We start from the raw sequence: 24,080 nt of genomic DNA, 5'->3' as shown, positions 1-24,080 counted from the left end.
TTCTCAAAAAAAGAATGGGATGAACAGCACTTTGAAATATATACCAAAAGTCATACCCACAAAATCAGTACTATTATTACAACATCACCTATTTAATAATTTTCTGCCCTTCATTTCGTTGCTGAAGTTTCACTGAACTGAGGTTTCCATGCACTTGGATTTAGAAGCTATAGTTTTGTGCTGGTTTTGGCTGGGAACGAGTTAATTTTCTTTATAGTAGCTAGTATGGGGCTATGTTTTGGATTTGTGCTGGAAACAGTGTTGATAATACAGGGATGTTTTCGTTGTTGCTACTTAGTGCTTGTACTAAATCAAGGACTTTCCAGCTTCCCATGCTCTGCCAGGTGCAGAAGAAGCTGGGAGGGGGCACAGCCAGGACAGCTGACCCCAACTGACCAAACGGATATTCCACACCATACGATGTCATGCTCAGCATATAAAGCTGGGGAAAGAAGAAGGAAGGAGGGGACATTTGCAGTGATGGCGTTTGTCTTCCCAAGTAACCACGTGATGGAGCCCTGCTTTCCTGGAGATGGCTGAACACCTGCCTGCCCACGGGAAGTAGCGAATGAATTCCTTGTTTTGCTTTGCTTGTGCACACAGCTTTTGCTTTCCCTATTAAACTGTCTTTATCTCAGCCCACGAGTTTTCTCACTTTTACTCTTCTGATTCTCTCCCCCATCCCACCAGGGGGGGAGTGAGCGAGCGGCTGTGTGGGGCTTAGTTGCCAGCTGGGGTTAAACCATGACAAGTTTCAAAGCACTTTTTCACACTGACATTAATTCTGGCATGTTACTGGCACCTCCCTCTCAGAACTTGATAAAAAAGAAAATTGTTTCATGTTTTAAAAAGCCAGAACTGCAGTCTCTTAACATTATATAATGTCTAACTCTGCAGTGTATTCAAGTCTAGCACCTGCATACATAGAGGCCACTAGTATTTTGTTTTAAACAAATAATAGTTAAAAAACCCCAACAGTAATCAAATTAGAATATAATGAAAATAAAATTAAATAAAAATCACTGTTTTGTAAAGCACCACAACTAACACTGAATACTGCATAATGGTGCATGTGCTGGTCAGAAAGCCAGCATGCCTGCCTTTTCAGTGTCATGGAATCGTCCCTCTCTATGCAGTAATTAGTGATGTCAGATCTTAAATGGTCACAGTAACAGATTTAGTAATAGAATCATTATTTACTGTATTGTTGCATGTATATTAAAATAGTTAAATTTATACATATTTGTGTAAAATACTCATTTTGCCTCCAGGGCTCCCTGAGGGAGACTCTGAAATCTCTTCATAGCACACACAGCAGATACCCATGCATAGGGCCATCTTGTGGACATTGAGCGAATCCTTCAGGATATACAAAATCGCGAAGAGAGTGCCAAAGGAGAAATTATAATAGCTAATGTTTATGAAATCTTTAAAAAAACCCAAACAAACCAAAACCACCCCACACTTCAAGTCTTTTACTATCCCTTCTCCCTCTGATGCAGTAAACACCTGCGTTTCACTGAAGCTTGAAAATTCTGGTTTCTCTAAGAAAAATGAGAAGACCGGAAGATATTTAGCACATGACATGAAAAAATATAGTTAAAACCCTTACCACTGCACCTCCTACCTTTACTAATAAAACTCTCTTCCTCTCTATGTATGCTAGAGAGATATGCTATTCATACTGTATAGTCATCACAAACAGTAAGATCCATCCTTTATTATTTTTAATATATCATCTTGCTCATCCTTCCTGTGCTAGCTGAATAATACAACCTTTTTTTAGTGGAACATGAATACCGGACAGCAGCACTGAATGATAGATGACCTAGAAATGTAGGGCCATATATACTTTTTGTCAGTCTGAATACTCTCTGAAGAACACAAAAGGTTTATTCAAATTTGATTAGAGGAACAGCAGCAGGGACATTAGAATTACTACAATGAGTAACTACCTTCAGGTCATTGTGGGAGAGATTTGATACTGGATCTAGTGGCTTTTCTCCCTCAGTGCTATATACTACGAGTAAAAGTACACAACTGATTACTGATTCAAAAAAAATATAAAAACTGGAACTGGTCAAAGCTTGAACAACCAAGAGCCCAAGCTCTTTTTTTTTTTTTTTTTTTTTTTGGAAAGACAACACAACTCAATCTTTTGACCCTTTTCAGGTATTTTCTAAAAATGTAAGCATAAACTGCTCTCAGAGATATGCAACACGCGACTGATACAAATAGAAAGTTTCTAGATCCGTTCTAAAACTTTTACAATTCTGAAATATAATACATTAAAGCAACATTGCAATTATCTCAAAAAAACCCCAAACATTATCGATCCAGGAAAAATTCTAGCATCTTAAGATACATCAAATGTGAAGAGAGCACCAAAAGAATCCTGGTAGCAAGTTACTTTTTTAGACTAAATACACTTAAAATTACTTAGAGATATCTTGCATCAGATTTAATTACACTGATTTTTAAAAATACTATTTTTCTAATTATTTCCCTTTAATTGAGTCACTACAGGGCAGAGTTAAGGCTTGTTTTCATTATAACTAAGGCAACATAAAATCACTGAATTGCATCACTGAAGGTTTTTCTTGCATGTCTTGGATCTTTCTGTGTTTACCTTTTAGACTACTCCTATTCTTAACACCTGGAATTAGGCACCTGCTTTCTCCACTGAGTAATTTTTACACTACTGAAAATTGGCCCTTTTTGACATTAATTGTCAAGTATCCCTGAAACAGCTGCTGCTTTTTTTCAAATTTTCTTTGTAAAATTTAAAGAATTGCTCCTTTCCAATAGCCTTAGCAATTTATTCCTTCCTGGAGCCAAGGCTACAGCTACACTGGGTAAAGGTGACCTCTTTGCAATATGATCAACAGCAAGTATATTAAAAATCCATGATATGACTAGATAATAGGAAACTATTCTTCTGCAACATAGAACAGCAAGTATGATACTCACAGGTGTTTGGATCATCATGGCTCTTTGATCTCTCATGGTTCTTACGATATCTAATGGATAAACAGGCTGATTGCACTCAATGAGACACATAGCTGTCTCCATAGTGATAAGAACTCCTGTCCGTCCAATCCCAGCACTGAAAACAACAACAAAAAACCCGAAATGGAAAATGAAACAAAGTGTTTCGAATATAGTTCATACTTAAAGACCCTCCTTCTCAAGGATTCTCACGACTGATCATTATGATTCCCATACTGTTAGGGCAGGGGTTAGACAGATTGTGTCTGTGTCACTGGAAGCCTCCTGCCTGAACAGAGCAGTAAACAATCAGTGCAGAATTGTCAATCCTTTGAAGAGTGACTGTCTTAACCCAGGCATTCACTTGAGCAGAATTTACAAACAGATATTTATTCAGATCATCTTATAAACCATACTAGTATCTAGATGATAATAAAACACAGAGATACCTAGCATACACTGTGTACTTTGTGTCAATTTGACCATTACTGGAATGACTGTTACTGAAATGTTGGGCTGATTTGATAAAACCATGTTTATGTTCTTGAAGTGATCCATACCTTAATATTTCAGAATAAGGAATAGAACAATTACTAGAAACCTTTGGAGGTTGACAATAATGGTAATTTTCTTAGTATTAAAAAGTACAAGGGAGATCCAATGTGTACATTGAAAAGGAATACGTAATAGCAATCTCTTTCAAGACAAGGAAGAACCGTAAGATATGCATCTCAGAATGGCAAAATTGTTAAGAGGGCTTACAGGAATCATATTTAGCTTTAAAAGAAAACAAATTGAAAGATTTATCTGCATTGTTTTACATATACATACACTTTTCCACAAGTAGCAATCCTCAAAGACTGAATATTTAACCTTGAACTTAATAATCAGTTTCAAATTCAAATTTTTCATATTCAAGAAAATTATGCTGCACTTTTGAAACAGAAAAACAATGTTTCTCCATATTTGAATACAGGACCAAATCCATCTTTTCAAATGCCAGCATTATCTCAACTCATACAACTAGTATTTCAGCCAATAAATGAAAATTTTTCCTTCTAAATTAGTTAATACAAACATTCCAAACTTTGAAACTTAACTGTTCTGATTTTGAAGCATAACTTCAAATTAAGTCTGGCCAAATTACTACTATAAATCTTTGCCCAGAAGGTGGCATTAAAGCTACTATATTTTTCAGTGATGTCACAAGAATTTTATGACAAGATGTAAATGTGCTGGTTATATAAAATTATTCAATAGCATTTTATATTTCTAGAGTTTATACATATGCAGAATGCTTTATCAAATCCAAACAGGAACAGTATCTGTCAAAGAACCTAATGACTCATTTTACAACCTCAAAAGATTCAGAGAAAGGCAACAACAATGATGGAAAGTGTGATAGTTTCCATATGATAAGTATCAGGTAGGCTAGGACTTTTCAGCTTGGAAAAAGAAATCATTGACTGATGGAGGGCAACACTGAGACAGGACATGAAAATCATGAAGGACACAGACAGGATGGGTGGCTCACCATCTTATCTAGAACAAGAATTAGAAACTGTTCAACTAAACTAGTAGGAGTCTTGTAAAAATAAAAACAAACACATGAACACAAGCTTAGAAACTAGAGTTTTAAGTAGTTCAACGTAACAAAAACCTTTCCAATTTCTTAAGGTTTTTGTTGCTTTAAAATATCTCTGATTTTTTGATTTTGTTTTCAAACTACTATTGTACAAAATAAAAGTCTGCTCTACTAGCTACTTGGATTCCCCACACTAAAGCTAGTGGCTTAGTTCTGAAAACAAGTTTCACCATTTTGTTGCACTAATGCCTTGTCCTATTACACTGAACACACATTAAAAATAGTGTGCATGCACCATATGGAGGAACTGGGCTCCTTCAGCTTGACTCATTAGTGGATTTGGTTATACTTCCCAACAGCCACCAAGTTAGGCCAATTAAGTAAATTATGTTGAACTGTAACATTCCCTCTCTTTTCTTCTGTGAAACATAAAACCGTTATAAACGTTGGTACTGAAATTATCAGTGTGGAGCTGAATTGACGCCTCATTGAGAAGAATGAAACTGTTCTACTCTTCAAAGTTGCTGCTCCAGTGTCTCTGCAGACTTGCACACTTTGTATTGTGAAAGTTGTATCTGGCTGATATTTTCACTATTTGTTCACAACCATATCAACCAAAAGTGTATTAATAATGGAAGCTGAGGAATAATATCATTTATTAAGACAGTGGCATTCTAGTACTGGTTTCCCTAGTTAATAAGATTCACCCTGACCAGCATAAAGCAGAAGAGAGAGCAAAACCAATTAAATAAAATTTCTGATACACAAAGTGTTAAAAGAGAAAACATTTTTCTTTCATCTTCTTCAATAAATGTCTAGTTTACTTGTAGATTAGACAGTCTTTAAATTGATTTTATCCCTTAAACCTCGCAGAATCTGAAACAGGAACGATGCGCACCTGACTCAGGAATACTGACTGTCTGGGGAGTATTCAGTAATTTAGAGGTCAGATTTTATTCACAGAACTGCTCACCAAGAATGGGTATAGCACATGTTCATTTGAAGACATTTAGCATTCTGCATTATTATAGTTTACTAATTAGGTATTTTAAAGGATTAAGATTTTGAAATTTACCGTAGGAATGTAGAATGCTATTAAAAACTATTGCACAACAAAAACAAAAAACCACATTTCATGTGCACATAAAAATCTGAACAACATTGTTATTTTAATTCATGACAAAAGTAAATTGTTGAGAAAAATGTGTCATCTTAATGTATGTATCAAAATACCATGTAGCCTAAGACTGCAGACTTGAGAGAAAGTTGTCTTTTATTTGATCATTACATATACCACCCACTTTTTCTGCTACGGATTATTTATGCAGCTATTCTGGAGTTTTGTAGAATAGTCACCATGAGAAAAAGGTTCCTAAGTATCTTTTGTCATTTCCCCGAATTATTATATCTACTGTTAGCACAAGCATTTAAACTGTAAACAAACAAACAAAACAACCCCCCCAAAATAACAAAAACCCCTGCACAGATCAATGCATGTAGATGCTAAAAATTTTGCTTATTGAAATGTGATTACAATTTTAAGTAATTGTTCAATTTAAATGTTGAGTTCTCCTGTCATCCCCAAAGCAGATAGAATTAAATGTTTATTTCAACAACAAAGCACAGAAAAGCTATTTGATGATAAATAAATTCAGTTTGACGATTTAAGTTGGAAAAAAATGGATACCTGCAATGAACAACAACAGGTTCTTCTCTGCCAGCCCTCTTCTTTCGCACAAGACACACAAAATCTAGGAAATCGCTGGAATCATCAGGAACCCCATGGTCAGGCCATGCTATATACTGGATTTGGGTTAGTTGGCGGCTTTCCTCTTTCTAATCAGAAACATGAAATTTATTCAAGGGTAATTCAGGTCCCATTAAAAAAACCCAAGCCAAAAATAATTAAAAAAAAAAAATCACTGGTACATTTACAGCAACTTGTACCCATAATAAAAGTGGCTTCAAACAACCAGCAGCACTTAGTGTTAATCATTGCTCATCCTGGATTTTCTAATTACATTTTTTTTTCTTAAAAACAAAAAAGGCAATCCATACATCTTTACATCTTCAACAAGTTAAAAAAAAATACATGCCATGTAATAGCAAAGCAGTTCAACGATACCAATGGTCTATCTGAACACTACATGTACAAGAAGGTGGTCAAATTTTTAGCAAAACAAATTTAACAGAAAGAGGTACTATCTTACTAGATCAAATGACAGAACTGGGGTAGGGAGGGGAGAGGCAGGACTTTCAGACATAAAAGATTTCCTCCAAACCCCGTGTGAACAGCAGCATTGCTTTGGCTTTATCTGCACCTCTTAATTTTATCCAGCGTACTATACATAAGATGCAGAATGACTTTGTTTTCCACTCCCTCCTGCCCCTTGCTCTAATATCACAAACATCATCTGCCTCCAGTTAGTGGAGGGGATAGGCCGTACAATCAGTGTAAAAGCAGCATTTCAAAGAACAGGAGTTACCGCACTTTAAATAACCTTTAGGCACAGAATCATTTACAGAGGTTGCACTGCTGATAACAAATGAGCAATTGTTTCAGCAGGACACAGGGAAGGAATTTTAACTGCAAATTGACTAAAATGCAGCTCTATAAAATGGACACCTCATCTGGTAACCCAAGCAGTGAGAAATGAGTACGTGAACTAAATTCCAGATACTCATTTCCAAACATTTCTGAGATTGAAATGCTAGCTGGGGAGGCTCTGAAAACTACACATGCCCTGAAAATCAAGAAGGTCCTTGTTTACATGTAGTCGCCAATCCCAATTCATCTTTCTCTCAGCAGGATTTCTCTTCCTTCTATTTGCACGTATTCTCCAAGGTGGAGTTATTAAGAACTGTTTGCCTCTATAAAGACAGATTTTTCAGTTGCGATAATGAAATACCTCTAGTGTCTCATGTTTTGAAAACATCAAGGGAATAACAAGCTTCTCAACTTCTTTAATTACTCTTTTTCTTTGGCCAGGGCATCAAAAACACCAGTAAAGACTTTTAAGACAAATAATACATCTTTTACGTGATTTAAAACTAATTAATATGATTATGGAAACTGAATCTTTGTGATATTTTGCTAGTGAAAGGTTTGTTATCATTCTAAGAGCAGAATTTATACTAGGTAAGTACATGGCAAGATGAGTAGTTTTCTCAAGGCTTCTGGAAATAAGCAGTTCTATTTATGTGGATATGCCACCAAAGTTGAAAATAAAGTCTGATTAATTAAGTTTTAGCTACTTTGTGAGGATTCCACAGATTAATACTTAAAAATATATATTATGATTTTACCTCCAGATTAGTCAATGTCATTTCTCGAAAGACGTAAGCAGGATTTCCTTCTTCTGAATGGCAGGTGATCTGGAAATTCCCATATGATGAGCTTCCTGATGGCTCTGGCCAGTATTGATGGCATTTAACCTAAGGTCAACACATTTTTAAAGATGCCTGGGTTTAAATTCACAGAGTATTATTTTCATTCTCTCTAGTTCCTTATACTTTTGTTCATTAAAGACTATTTTGATAATTTTGTAATCATTACTAATTTACTTACCAAATACACTATTACCTAGTTATTGTTTGTAAAATAAGGTATCGCAGAGATTTCCTGGTTCTTTTTTCAAGAGGACACATGCACGAGTTCGAGGTTAGTTTAACTGAAGATGGATGACTTTAACTTTCATTACAATTTTTTTAAAAAGTGTATCTATAAATATTCCATCTTAACACTTGAGTGACAAAGATGCTGCTTTATAAACATTTCGGACCTCCAAATCTTCTCAAAACACATTTATATGGGAAAAGAACAAATAAAAAAAAGGGGATAAGCAACACAAAAGTTGCTAAACTAATGCAGAAATTAGGGAGATGCAGATGGTGGACTTAAAAGACTCTTGATCAAGTAATCAAATGTGAATGAAAATTTCAAACGCTAAGATTTTCAGATATATTGCTTAAGCGCCTAATTACAGAGGCCATTTCAGTTCAAGTGTACTTTTGTTTTTCCAACCCACCTGGCGATTGTTTAAGAGCAGCCAGATTTGCAGACTTCCTGCTCCACTGAGACATCCCGGCATGCAGTGGGATAGTGGTGTCAGTAGCCTCATGATCAGCTTTAGAGCAGGGAGTCTGCCTATGGGTATAAGACAGATAAGTCCTTTTATTTCATTATTAAGCAGCTCTCCAAAGAACTCCACAAATATCATTATTGAAGGGGTGGGGGAACCACAGAGAACTGCTATTGCAAGTCTGTTCTTAGCAGATCTGCAAGGAAAACTCAAATTAAAAGGGCACTTGTACTGAAATTCCCTCTAATCATGTTTATTTGGCAGCAGGCAGCATCATGCTAACATTGAGTCACTGAAAAATGGTTTAAAAATGCTGCAACTCCCCTTCAATTATTTTAATTATATTTAAAGGCCTGACTTCCCAGCAAATACATGCGTATTAAAAAGTTAGCATATATACAGACAGCTGAACTACAATCTGAGTTGAGCAGAACACCCGCAACCTATTCAAAAGAAATCCTGAATGTGGAGAAATTCCACTAAACTATTATTCCAGACTGTCATTTCTGTCCACACACTCAACCAGCCAGTGCTACTGTGAATGCTCCAGACTATAAACCCAGTAACTCTGGAATTACACTGTGTGTATGACCAGATTTGATTGTTTTGCCTGTCTCCAAAGGACAAAGCTGCATAATAAACAAAGCTATTAAGGAGAAACTATAGCTTAAAAGAAACAAACACACCCACAAAATACACCCGAGGCCTTTTACAATACCATACACAATTATTTTTAGTAATTTATAACTCTAATTACTTTATTACTAGTAATCTATTTTTACACATTTTTGTATGGAAATGACTTAAAGGACAATGATTCTTTCATATGATTAAACAAATGTTTATAGTCACAGAAGAACATTTTATGAAAACTACTATGATTTCAAGCTTATCAAGGATTGTCTTAAAGACAGCCATCCAGGCATGGGATCTTAACACTACAAAACTGTGTTAGGCTGCCTTAAAAAAAATGAATCTCTCCACATATTAAAGAACTAATCTACAAAACCTGATGAAACTTCTTGGAGTTCCTTCATTTGAACTTTAGAGAAAAAAATCCTGTGAAGGTAAATTCTAGTTGCTCTTTACTTTACAATAAAGAATCAAACAAAGAAGCCTAAAAATATTTTAAGATATACATGAAGACTTCACTGTATTTCAGAACTGAACAAAGTTTAAGTATTAGCTACATTAACAATATCAGAAGGTTTACAATTTAAGAGTCATCATTGCAACAGTACTAGGAATGCACTGCACTTATGAAAAAAAGTTACATAATCATAGAATAGTTTGGGTTGGAAAGGACCTTTAAAGGTCATCTAGTCTAACCCCCTGCAATGTGCAGGGACACCTTCAACTAGGTCAGGTTGCTCAGAGCCCTGTCCATCCTGACCTTGAATGTTTCCAGGGATGGGGCATCTACCACCTCCCTGGGCAACCTGTTTCAGTGTTTTACCACCCTCATCGTAAAAAATTTCTTCCTTACATCTAGTCTAAATCTACCCTCTTTTGGTTTAAAACCGTTACCCCTTGTCATATTATATGTCATAATAGTATATTCCTCTAATCTTTTAAAGGCTAATCACCAACAGATTTTTAGAAGATTATGCTAGTATTTAAGGAAATCTTTTACTTACTCTGCCCCGTTCAACTTGAGTCGTTAACATTACAACCATAGATGAGCCTTGTTCCCAAGTCATCTGCCAAAAATCAGGACAAGTGTTCGGTAATGGACCTTGACAAGCAATGTACTGGTTTATTATTGTGGAAGAAGGGATTTCCATCTAAGAAAAGACAAAGTCATTATTTTAATTCTTACAAAATGTAAGTCAGGCATCGGATATTTAGTGTTTAGTAACTAACACATTAAAATGCATCAACTATATTAATTCCATTTATTATAAGTTAGTAAATATGGATTGGCACAGGTAAGAATTCTTCAGTGTTTCACACGCAAAATGATTACAAAGATCCAAGTACACTTCATATATTAACTGACAGTTATGTAGTTGCCATAATCAGGATTAATGATCAAAAAAAGAAATGATAGACCCGTTGGCAAATAATTCAGGTGCAAACATTTCATGCTCTGTGGGTTTCTGACACTAGCTTTTAGAAATATTGATCTTGGAATTTAATTTAATGTCTGTTTCTTGTTCCTGAAAGGAAAAGTAAGCAGCTGTAATTTTGTTGTCACTGACAATGAAGAAAAAAAAAAAGAAAAAAAAAAAAAAAAAAAAAAAAACAACAGAAAAAGAAAAGAAAAAAAAGAGATGTAAAAGAAAGCGCTACCAGATTAAACAAAGAAAGCGCTACCAGATTAAACTTTAGTGATGTTGAACACTACTGTCACATTAGTAATCAAAAAGAAGAATGAATTTCTCTGGTAGAGGGCTAGCTTCTCTTAGCATTGTTTCTTCTTCCTGGTTTAATTTATAAAAACACCTGCCACAAAGCACTAGGCAATAATTATATCTACAGTAAATTTCAAATCATCTGACTACAGGTTTATCAGCCATTTGAGTCTGAACTAGATTTATGAAAATGTTACCTTTTTTCATCAACTTCTCCATTGAAAAACTGCAAAACTACTTAATGTCAGAAGCTCTTTCGAAAAATACTACTCACATTTATATAATTTGCATTGATGTAATCTTCATTACTTTTTAAAATAACCCGTGTAGCATCATCTGAAAAAAATTTTAGAAAGATATTACTTAATTACTTTCCACAGTAAAATACTTTTAGAACACATATACATACACACATACTTACAAGGCGAAATGTCTCTGTATCTATTTTTGGAAATGTTTTGAGGTAATCTGGCACAAGACATTGTCATTCCAGGCTTTTTCCTATACAATTGCTAAAAGACAAAACCGATGGTCAGACCATAATAGATGCAAAAGATCCATTAGCATATTATTTGCCTAGAGGTACTTTTTAGAACATAAACTACTAAGCAACAGTAGCTTCAACACACATGAAAATACTTTTCAAAAGAAAGCACTACGAATTTAATTATGCTGTGGGATCACTGAAAATAATCAAGACGTCATAACAATTTGTTTAAAGACAAACTGAACATTAAATTTCAAGCTTCCATAAGAACACTGATCCAGAGAAAAGTTAATATTGTATACTGGTAAGGGAATTGACTGATACTGACATTCCATACAGTGATTTGGGGCAAGCTGATTGTGTTGTGTATAGGCATCTACCTACATTGCAGTTGTGTCACTTCCCCCCCCAGATGTCCTTCCATATTTCAGTAACTGCAGAGCAAATCCTGGGCTACCTCATGTTTTTCCTGTACAAAATCTCCTTTGAGAGGTTCCTGCCCTCTCATGCCTTAGCCATGCACTGCCACAACCCTTGTGCTGCAAACAGTATCGGTGAAATGATCCAGGTTCAATAAAAAGCACTTTAAAAATTTTTAAACATTGAACCTGTTTGGGAGACTGAAAATGTATGGTTATGGAGGGATTTTAAATCACTTTGAGAAAATCTTTTCTTTCTATATATTACAGTAAATCTTACCAAAGTTCTTAAAGAATAGTATATAAAAATTTTATAAATATATGTTGTAATACTTAATGCTAGGTCTCCATTTGGTGAGGAATTCACAGAATTCAAACTGCTGTGTTTTACAAACCTACTGCTTCCTGCTTTAAGTCACTTAATCTCATGCATTAAAGATGGAATATCATCAAGGCACAAGTTAGTGCTAAAGGATGACTATAGCTATCAGCAGCTCTGGACCCCAGAGGAAGTGCACTGTTCTTTTGAAATATGTCATAAAAAATCAACTATTTAGATAAGACATTTTTACATTAACCCTTAAGATTAGGGTTGCAACCCTTAAGATTAGGGTTGTATTTTCCATTGGTAATTTTACCTTCCCTCATTGAGATTGTCCATAAAATGTCAACAACTGAGCTGTTATTCAGTTTCTACAGTAACTTAGATATGGAATGAAGATCTGAGTACAGAACACATATTTTGTTCTGTCTTCATCTCCATGAAAGTATTTTATTAGCATAGGTCCCTGATAACCACAAAAAGCTGTAAGTAATCAATAAAGCTATTTTTAACAAACAACATTAAAAACTAGTATTAGGATTATTCTATGCCATAAGTTTGCACATACAATACAGGATTGGATTTTTTTTGTTATTTTTCTTTTGAGAGTGTAAGACAATTGTTTTGGTAAAAGATGCTGACTCTACTGACATTTAACTGAAATCTGCTCTGCTTAAAAGAATTACTGTCCCAAAAGACTTGGAACTTGCACACAGCTACAGGCAACACGGTACTCACATCAAACTGGGCCAAAACAGTTCCAGTGATAAGCCCCTCTGCTAGCTGAATCATGGATTCCCTCAGAGCATTATCATCTTGATGGACACCATCAAGTGGAGATTTCTCAGGGATGTACTGGAAGTCAGGCTCACTCTCCAGCTTCTCTTCCACAACATCATAGACAGCTATAACAAATAAAGGTATGAACACTCTGACTGATCATGCTGTTTGGCAAGTAAATTAACTCTAAGTCATTTATTTAAAACAGCAAAAAAGACAAGCGTTTCTCCTGCAGAAAAAAATCCACATTTATTAACACACTGATTTTAGTCCCCATCAGCAAGGGCAAGTAGCCTTTACTGATCATTATAATCCATGAGAAAACTTTTTGTTGTTGTTGTTGAATAGTAATTTTAAGTGAAAGTGCATCACTGACTGCTAAAATTTTGATCAAAACTCACGTTATACCCTACCTTGTCTGATGTAACTCCCTAATCTCAGATTGTCACCTGATGCCTCTGAAGTCATTATAGTGGCATTTACATTTTTACTTTTAATTCACTTTGAACTGATTTTAGGCTTCAGTAATTAGGGCAAGATGTGCAGAACACCTGGGAAAGTGGCATTAATACATGCCATTATAATGGTATCAATGCTGTCTGTGTGCCCTGCCTATAAATAAAATGAAAAATAATATGCATCTCCTACTATACATAACAGAAACATATGCTGTTTGAAAGCCTGTTTTTAAATTGTATCAAATGTCCACAAGGGAGGAAACTGGCAACTCCTCACTTCTACAACTCAAGTGTCTTTATCCAGAATACAAAGATAATCAACACACAAGGCAAAACTGTTTTAGTAAATCTGTAAACAAAGCTAACAATTTTATCTGAAAAAGAAAGTAAGCACACAACAGGTGCAAGAGAACTTACACACAGAATGAGAGCACAAGTAAGTGGGGAGTGCAAATAAGTGAATAAAGGAAAAATTGTTTATGAGGTGGCTGAGGTACTCTCCTAAAGTAATTTCAATTATTCCAATTAAACATCATTATTTTTCATTTTGCTTTTTCCTCTGCAACTGTATTATAATTGGGATGTGCAGCAGAATTAAATCCAGTGACCATCTGCTGGCAATGCTCCAACAGTGTATTTCATGAATACATTGCACAAACTGTTATTTAAACTGCATTTTTAGCACTTTCTTCTATTAAGCCTCCTCACGTAGAAATGTTACCGGTTGTTCTGGATTGTTTCAAAGACATATGGAATGATTTTGCATATATCGAACTCCAAAGTCATCCAAATACTGTGTGTTTGGTGAGGAGTTTGTTGTTTGTTTGTGTTTGGGTTTTACTTTCTTTAAGGAAACAACAGCAACCTCAGAAACTGCATTCAATATCCATATAGCTTTCTGGACATTTTTATCAATGAGAGTGAGAACAAAATTTAAATTAGCTCTCTGTTAGAAATATTTGATCTCTGACTTTCCTATTAATTTTCAACACTTAGTTACGCACAGCTCCTTAGAGTATTGGATTGATCAAGATTTGTACAATACATTGTGTTGTTGCAATTCCTTTTCAAGGAAGGGAGTTCTTTCTTACAAAGATATTAAACATGCCATCTCAGGACACAAAATGGAGGTTAGAAAATGAAAGCAAGGTGTGGATATTATTATTATTATTAACAAATCACTCACCATTGGGTCGAACTAGGAGCACAAGTTCCCCTGAGTGCCTCTCACAGCTAGCTTTAATAAACATAACAACTTGATCATGGGTATGTTCTGCTATATCCCTGCCGTTAATCAGTACAACCTGGTCCCCTTCATTCAAACGAGGGACACAGAGATCAGCCTGCAAGGGAGGGGGGCGGGGAGAAGGGGAAAAAAAAAAATCTGTAAAACAAGTCATTTCCAAATTCTCACCTTAAAATAGCAACTTAAAGTAACTATACTTGGGGACTTGAATCCTAACAGCCTAGTTGCTATGGTTGCTGCATTGTATTCAAATGATAAATTTAAGTGTTACACAATACATAAGACGGTGCCATTCACATGAACAAATCAGTTTGCAACTGGGAGGTGACTGTCATCGTTAACATGCCTTTCGGCAGCTGTTACTTCACTCCTCTGGTTGAAGTAGAAAGCTCCTCTGTTTGAATCACATTTTGTATAGGCAATTAAAAAGCAGGACATTCTTATCTTTGAAGGGAAGGGAGTAACATGGCAAAACCTTGTCCAAATAAATTTCACAGGCTTAAATGCTTCAGGTGTGAAATATAGCAACGGTAATGACAAGAGTAAGCCAAGGACCAAAGACAACGCATAAATCCCAGTAATCCCAGAGAGAGGAACCCGGTAATAAAAATCATTATTATAATCATAGTCTAAACATTGTTGCAGAAAAGAAAGAGTACATGCCATCGCCAAATAAATTCTGCTTAGAGAGTGGATGTTTAAAGCATTCAGCCAAAATTATTTATGTTATTAAATATTTCAGAGATAATAATTAACAGGGACAAGAACAATGCTCTGGGCAAACATTTTAATAGTTTCAAACAGTAAAAAAAAAAAAAAAAAAAAAAAAGGAAAGCTCTGCTTCTTCAATGTTAGCAAATAAATGGTTCACTCTACAAGGTATTAACAGAGCTGACTCCAGTCAGCTGAATACCAGGTCACTATTTTTGGCAATCAACTGACAAAATATTGTGCCTAGTTAGAAGACACTATTAATAGTCACTAAACACCAGTAACAACAGACAATCAGACCTGATGAATGATTCATGATGTCTTATTTTAATCTAAATCTTGGCTTTATTCAGCTACATCTGTCACTAAAATAAGAGAGATTTGCTATTTCAGTTATTTTTAACATACTAAAAGACCCTTTCAATATATAATTTATGTGAAATTATATGAATGCCTATATTTTTAAAAAGTAATAAAGTAAATGTATTTTTAGGATGACAAAGCTCAAGAAACAGCACATACTGAACACCTGTAACTCCCTGTAATTTTCAGGAATTAAACTTTGTTTCAGTAAGAAAAAAATATTTTTGAGGACTGAAGAACTTTTAAAAATGTTATGTAGCCCCATCAAATTCTGACTGCATCTAATTTGCTTTGTTAGGATAAAGGTGTAACACAAACTAATTTTCATGGGCAGCTATGAAATAATTTACAGTTTTGAATACATACTTCAAGATACACAGATATTGCTACCAAGTTTGTTTTTTTGATAACTTACAGGTGTTCCTGGAGCTACCCTCGACACTATTACCGGCATCTTCTGATCATATCCACCCTTGAAAAACAAATTAAATTAGTAATAAATCACAAATGTCAGAACAGAATAGACATGAAGGGAATAGATGTACTGTTACCTTTACATTGAAGCCAAATCTTCCATTTTCATCTGGTTTCATTCTGATCATAACAAGATTGTCATGGGGGACACCACCATTAGGCTAGTAAACAAAAATGATATTATATTAATATATATTTTGTTCATAGTTAGACTTTGAGGATATTGTATGTAATAATTTTACAGTTTCCTCATCAAGTAATTGCTCCTGGACACTTGAGAAAACATCAAGGAATAGCGCAAACATCTTATCTTGAGTTTTGCATAAAAGGGAAAAGTTACACATTTAAAAGTCTTGGACATAACTAAGTTAAAAGTGTGTTCTGTCAAACCAAGCTCAAAGAAAGAAAAAGCATTAGAAAAGACTAATTGGCTTCAAGCAGTCTTAAGGAAAATGGTTTACTAAATGGAAACTCCTTAAATTTGTTTTAAGACCACAGTGAAAAGCCTGCAGTAAGAATGTAATATGATGAAAAATAAGGTAATTGAAGGTATACTTTTGTTTCTATTAACAGCAATATGACAGTAGTAAGCAAGGACAAGTTTGGCAACAAAATCTTGGTTCCGTATCCCCCATTCCATTTCCAGTGTGCTGGAGTATGAGGTGTGAGACATGCTCCGCACTGATCAAGCTCTGACAATTTTAGCTGCTTTCTTTCTGGTTTTATTTTCATCACACTATCACTGTTAAAGGAACTACCAATAAACTGGGGAATACTAGACACTTTCTTCATCTTGAAAAATCAACTTAGTGCCATTGAAGTGATTTTTAGTTTGTTCCCATCAATATTTATTTCACAGACTGAAGATTTGCTAGTATTTTTATAGTTTCTATGGTGAGGATGCAAAGTATTATTAAAGAAGTTTTCAATGTTACCAATTACAACCAAAGCATAAGACTCATATTCACAAAGGAAGAAAACAAAAAAAACTTATTAAATTCACATTACATTTACAAATCTTACATTCTATATGTAAGAAAATTCAAAACCTGCAGGTTCAATAGGTAAAAGAAGTCTGCTCAACTTGGGTCATAAAAAGTTAAATCAATTCCAGGTGTTTTAAGCTCTTGGTTAAAACAAAACAAACCCTGCTCGAACACATTCATAGTAATGAAAAGATGAAATATTTGGGGAAGGAGAGGAAAGTAACAGCAGAAGACATGTTATCGAGAAGGAAGGGTGCTTAGGAAGCCTGATCATATGCAAATCATTTTAGCCTACGTTCACTGGCACAGGAGACCAGACTCAGGTTCCTGGGCAGAATGAACAATCACCAAGCGCCCACCTGTAGCGTTTGGCAACTGTTGTGTCATTGCATTCCCCAGACAAAAAAGGAATAATAATTTCCCGCTTTAACAGGCTATTTTGAGCAGCAGTTTATAATGAAAAACCTGAAGAGAGCACAGTATATCATCATTAACCTGTTTGATTGAAGGGACTCCTGGCCATACCTGTTTTCAAATACCTCTGGGACATTCTCAGACTGGATACTTAGGGATTGCAGATGGAGTAAAAAGTTGTCATTCCCATACCTGTCCTACTTACTACCTTTCTAAATAGTCTCTCCATACATACAACAGACAAAGGAAATTCAATAGCTAAATGAAGTCAAAATGGTGAAGGGTTTTCCTTAAACTACTTGAGATGGAGCAGCAGAAGAGACTTTAGTGGTGCAGGAACCTGAAGTGCATTCTGGTCAGAAAAGCAACTTTGGAAAAAAAACCCACATTCCAAATCCTAAATTTACAATTTCACAAAATTTCAGAGTCATGCTACATTCATTCTTCTCTAATACCCAAAATAAAAAGTCATCAGCAGACCAAATTAGATCTTCAATTACAACAGTGTACCGCCTTAAGCGAGGCTGCATAAATGTGGCCCATTGGACTACAGCAAACAATCACACTGACAATGCGCAGAGAAAAAAGAACCTCATTCTCACGCAGCTGTGTTGGTTTTGCAGAACTAAAAGGAGTTAAAAAAACAACTGAAAGTTATTTTTGTCAATTTGGTAAAGATAACTGAATACAGAGCAGAAAAACTTGATGAGTAAAGTAGCATTATCTTTCAAAACAGAACAGTACTTTAATATGACTCAGGTAAGCACTGACAGAAGACAAAGCTGTTAAAAATTTGGTTTATTTAATTAAAGCAAAATTTTTTACAACATTCCCAAAATTGTCATAAATTTACAAGTTTCACTTTTGTGTGTGTTATTTAAACCCCAGCTACGAAATTAAATATTGGTTTTGTGGGAATCTTAACTTTGTAATGAGGCCTGAGAGAACACCCTAGGCTTAGAGTTCAGAATGCAAGTAAAAATAAACCAAAGGCATTTCTAAAATATCAGTTTTGGGAGCTGACTCATAATTTTGAATGTCTGAGGTTGGCAAAACTGTTTATACAGTATTTGCTACATCTGGATGTTAAACAGTTTTCCCATCCTGCAAACCATTTCTTGTCCCACATCAGTATAAAACCAAGAACCATTTGAAAACTTCTGGAAGGACAAAAATCACAAAAATGATCAGTGAGATCTCACCTCAGTCAGACAATAATCAACCAACTAGCTTACTCATCTAGCACATGCTTAAGCGTGGAAAAAGAACTTTTGCTCAGATTTTTACATTTGTTGTCACAGGTCTCTTGGTAGAGTCTCTTTCTTGGAAATTCTGATGAGGAATGCAACCACAGATTCAAGAAGCTTCTCCTGACGAAACTGCTCTAGAAGCTGGTAGGCACTTTTACTTTCAGCTTTTTGATAAAAGCTAGATTAAACACCAGTGGTAGTGTCTGCAAAGTCTTCTTCAAAACTGATGGTAAATGACTTCTCAAAGAAGAGGTTAGTTAGAAATTTCTGCATGTGCTGAAAAGCTAATGTTCAAAATGTTTGCATATTCATCCCAATGTAGTCATTTGATGACAACTGACAAAGGACTACTCCAGCAGGTGGAAAAAATAGTGGAAGCTAGCAAAGAGACGGTATGTATAATGGAAATGCTGCAATGTAATGCACAAACACAACAACTCTCTGAAATGCGTCAGAACCAACCTCATGAAAAGTAAGACTATCATTCCGATAAAAAGCAAAATGGTTAAACTGGATTCAAAAAAACTTACTGTGGATTTTTCAGGTGATGCAGGAACATCGAATGTTTCATTAATATGGTTATCCAGTTCTTGCTGTGAGTGTGAATGATTAATTTGGTTCCAACTGTTCTTTTTAAATTGTTTGGGTGGTAACGCAGGAGGCTGCCCATCTATAGGAGTCTCTTGAGATCTAAATACCAAAATAGAAGTATGAAGTGGAACAATCATGAGATATTGACAGTTCTTTTAGGGTTCCAAATAAACTGAAAATGCTAGAAGAAACTCAAGAGTTTGAGAGCTTGAGAGCTGAATATCTGTATGTGTTTTTAGAATCTCAAAAATGTACTGTGGTGGGATATATTGGAAGTGTATGTTTGGACATGTTACTGCTTTTTTTCTTGACAAGCAACTGTACACAGAACCAGTAAGTTAATCTTTTACACGAGTTTGTTTTTTGTTTTTAATGGTTTTAACACTCTTAACCACTTTATATTGGAATATTATAAAATTCACTGTATTTATACTCTGCACTCTTGCTAAAAAAAATAAAATTATTTCTAAAATAGATAAGTCACTTAATACGTTTTCCTCAGTAAGAAAATCATTTAGTTTGCATCTTAAATTAATGCCTTCAATTTAAATTTTAAAAACAGACACAAGCAGCATAATAAAGTGCTCCCACACTAGTTTTTGGCTTTTGATCTAAAAATAGGAATGCAAGCTGAACACAACTCAACTGTCCCCCTGAATTTATTTATTTGAAAAGCCCACTGGACATGATAGTGTTAAATTTTAATTTTTCAATTGAAAAGTATATGTATACATTTCAAGAGAAATTCTCCCCCCTCTTAAACATATTTCCCTTTGAAACATACGCAGCTTTGAAACATTTGTAAAAATGGCATTCATCGCATGCATTTTTTAGTTGAGTTATAACACCATTACTTAAGATGAAATAGCAGAAAGTTCAAATTCTGTTTTAGATCTGCAAGCATTCTACTGTAGATTAATAAAAATGTTCTCTGTGTTTATGTATAATATGGATAATTTCCTTTATTAGTCCTTTTGGAATAAAAGCTTAACTGTATAATTTGTATTACATAAATATATGATTCATCTTTCATTATATGGCTTTATATTTAAGAATTAAGAACATTTTGAGAGGCCCAAAAGGGCAGTTAGCACATAGTTCCCATTAACTTAGTTTGAATGCCAGTTTCTGAATACCAGCAAGGATACATGCCTTCCTCCCCATGAACCACATTAAAAGGTATTATTAAGTAATTTAATGACTTATGACAACAGCCCACTGATACTAGTGGCAAATCCAAAAACCACCAAGAATAAAGTTACAGGTTACAGCTAAATCTAAAGAGAACGCTACCACCAAAAATGGGTGCCTCCTTTCTTTCTTTCACCCACACCCACAGCCCCTTCCTTGAAGCACTCTGGTGCTCCTCCCTTGGCTAAGGCAGCTTACCAAGCAAGCAAAAATACATTGACTTTTTGGACAAGTCTGGGTAGCTCTCTGCTGGTTTATAAAGGTGAACTGGTTCATCACAGGGTTGACCACCGCACAGAGAGGGAAGTACACTCCCAGAAACTAGGAATAGGACACTGCCCTTTCGTTATCAGCAAGCTGTAGCGGTAACTCATAGCATAACATCCCTCTAAAAAGCAGGGGTAACCACTTGAGTAGTCCTACTGTATTTAACTGGTCTAGCCACAGTAAACTGTTAGCAGGGTAAGACTCTCATTATGAGACAGCATAACATTTCAAGTTGCTGCAAGTTAGAAAACCTAAGGCACACATCAAATTCCATACCGTATAATTTATTTCTTTGCAGTTAAAGAAAGACAGATCCCAGGTACATGCTTTCAAATAAAAACAAAAAATCAGATCACAATTGTCTACAGTGATTTCAAATAAAAGGATGAACCTCATGAAAAGTGAATGGGAAATGGAACACTTCACTTTGAAAAAACACATGTTTTCCATTTCAGTTTTAAAAAATTCAGTCAATTTTCTTAGAAAACGAAATATTGACAAAATGTTTTGTCAATGTATGAAAACAGTACATTTGAAAAGATCCTAACAATATTTTTCTGCATGTTTTCGCTTAATTTCAACTTTCAGAAAATAATTTTTTTCATGCAGTGTTAAAAGAAAAAAAGTAATTATTCAGTATCTGATGTCTGAAGAATCTCATGTTCAAAACATACTAGGGCATAAAAATAACATTTCTTAACACTTTTCAATGCAAGTGGCAGTAAAAAAGAGCATATCATCCTTATATTTTATTTTTCAGGATAAGCAGCTTTTCTAAATTCATTTTTGTGGAGAAAGACAAAATATGATGATTGCCAACATTTGCAAAATGAATTTTCAAGGCAGCTATAAATTATTTAGACATTGACTTACAAAGGTCACCCAGAGCTTTTAGCTGCCTATGTATTTATTCATTCAAGTCTGGCCAGCACAGATTATTCAGCCTTTTAAGAGAAGGGCAACATAGTTATGTATTTTCCTGCAAACAATTACTCCTGAGAGTTTTAAACTGAATAAAAAGGGAACAGAAAACATGAGTAGAGACACAAAAGAAGTAATTCCGATAAAAGTAAAAGATGGGCTCTTATGCTTGGCTAGATGTCTGTACATACATGCCAACAAACACAAATAAATTCCTACTGAACATACAAACTTATAGAAAAGATTTGAAAAGTTACTTAAATGAGCATTTTAGAAGCAGCAATGCAAGTACTGTAATATATTAGCATAATGAATTGTGAGAACTAACAATTGAGCCTTGGGCAAAAACTTCATTGCTTTATATTTGCCCAGTCAGCTTTGAATTTCCTTATGAATGCTTAGACAATGGCAGTAAAAGCAGCCTATTTTGCAGGCAAAGCAGCTCTCTGTTACTGCATTCAGCAATTTACATAATAATAAAATAACACACAAACCCTGGCACTGACAAGCTTAGGGTATTTTTGTTACAGATATCCAGTCTGACCTTTTAATATATTAAGCAAAAGTTTCATACACACCCCCATAAATTTATTAAACTAAACACATATCACATGCTTGTGGAATTTAAGGTTATAATTACCTCAGGGAACTACAAGCAGAAATCTCTCAATTTAGTTTTGAATAGCACGTGCAGATGAAGAAAAAAATGTGGAATTAAAGGTTGTATTAGCTAAGCTATAATATCCTTCTAAACTGCACTGAAACTCTCATTTCTTTTGCTATGTTGACTCCAAACTCAGAGAGATCACTAAACCTACTGCCTGTCAGGTTAGCCCCTCTGACTTTCTTACATATGTAAATTTGATCAACAAAATAAGAATTCCCCCAAATTAGCAGATAGACTACTCAAATCTTTTCACTCAGAAAGGCCAAATTGTTTAAGAAATAGCTTTTTGGATTAATTGTAAATTATACAGCTAATATGAACTTCGTGACTACTACTTTCTTTCGTAAATCTCAAATCTTGAATCAATAACATCACCTGGAACTTTCAGAAGACCCTAATGGCGTTCATGTATTTTTGACAGTCAACGTCCTCACTCTTAAAAATACCTTACGCTAGATAACTATACTGGGAGATTAAATTCCACTTTTAAGCTTCCAACAAGGGAAAAAACAAAGACAAAACCCAAAACTTAGTGATGGAAGAGCAATAGTTTTTCTGCTTGGGCATAAAAAGTGCAAAATCATGAAAAAGAACAGCCATAGTTGCATAACTAATTTACAAAACCACTTCCTCTCTTTTTAAGACTCATTTCTATGGTGACTTACACAAGAAATCAGGTCTTAAATAAACAAATCCCAAGGACACTCAGGAACATCTTTAGAACTTAACTTACAGGCATACAAATAAAAGAGAATATTTAAGAATTGCCCTTACTTCACTGTATCATTCTACCATTCAGTGTTTCTCATAACTGACTTGAGTTATGTTGGAAGACTTGAGTTATGCTGGAGACTTGACTTAAGTTATGGTGGAGACTTGACTTAAGTTGGAAGTCTTGGAACAGAAGGAACCTGACCCTGTGTGGCCTTTGTACAGAAAAACTCTTAATATGATAAAAGATTCACAACTGCTCCAGTTTTCAGACTCCCTTGCCATGTGAATAGGTTAAAAAAGCCCACCAAAAAAGGGGGTTTTGTATTATTAGGCCAAATGATTGTTTTCTAACTCTGAAAGCTAAATAACTAGCTGATGGTCAGATTACAACTATTGTACCCTATCATAAAAAGCATCTTGTGTTATTTTACAAAACTTTAAAAATTTTGTATTCTACTCCCCTCCCCAAAGTTAGACGCAGTTGGTAAAACTGAAGGTACAGTCCAAGCAAGGTTTTAAAATTGTGTTCAAATACCTTCTGAGAGTAACTTTTCCTAGCACACACAATTTGTTTAAAAACATGTAATTATGTATGTGCTATTTTACAGTTCTCAAATGGTTTTGAAACCATCTGCACAATTTCCTTGCTAACAGAGATTATACAAAATTATGAGAGGAAGTTTAGCATTACATGTATAGCTATATATAAGAAGGTACAGTGGCACTGTTAATAAGGTGTATATTGCGCACCCTTTTTCCCCAATTAATCTGTACTCTGGCCACAAGTTATTGAGTATTTCAAATCTTTGA

At 34.9% G+C, this 24,080-nt stretch overlaps 1 protein-coding gene across 3 annotated transcripts in view; it reads right to left on the bottom strand.

Moving 5' to 3' along the window:
• PTPN4 (protein tyrosine phosphatase non-receptor type 4) overlaps window positions 1-24,080 on the bottom strand; it is a 119,716-nt gene that overhangs the window by 3,986 nt on the left and 91,650 nt on the right. For 2 of the 3 annotated variants that reach the window (XM_075512702.1, XM_075512701.1), the window contains 11 exons: window positions 19,450-19,609; window positions 16,347-16,430; window positions 16,211-16,267; window positions 14,662-14,818; window positions 12,976-13,142; window positions 11,431-11,521; window positions 11,284-11,345; window positions 10,293-10,439; window positions 7,880-8,008; window positions 6,261-6,409; window positions 2,971-3,106 (listed from right to left, as the gene is read on the bottom strand). In XM_075512702.1, the coding sequence (XP_075368817.1) occupies window positions 2,971-3,106; window positions 6,261-6,409; window positions 7,880-8,008; window positions 10,293-10,439; window positions 11,284-11,345; window positions 11,431-11,521; window positions 12,976-13,142; window positions 14,662-14,818; window positions 16,211-16,267; window positions 16,347-16,430; window positions 19,450-19,609 (1,339 nt within the window). Of the gene's footprint in view, window positions 1-2,970; window positions 3,107-6,260; window positions 6,410-7,879; window positions 8,009-8,593; window positions 8,721-10,292; window positions 10,440-11,283; window positions 11,346-11,430; window positions 11,522-12,975; window positions 13,143-14,661; window positions 14,819-16,210; window positions 16,268-16,346; window positions 16,431-19,449; window positions 19,610-24,080 lie in introns of those variants that run through there. The other variant, XM_075512703.1, reaches the window with a different exon arrangement.

Source organism: Mycteria americana, chromosome 9 (genome assembly GCF_035582795.1).
Source record: "Mycteria americana isolate JAX WOST 10 ecotype Jacksonville Zoo and Gardens chromosome 9, USCA_MyAme_1.0, whole genome shotgun sequence".
In the NCBI taxonomy this organism is placed as follows: domain Eukaryota; kingdom Metazoa; phylum Chordata; class Aves; order Ciconiiformes; family Ciconiidae; genus Mycteria; species Mycteria americana.
Note: the sequence above shows the minus strand (reverse complement) of the source record. Positions and strands in the feature narration are given on the sequence as shown.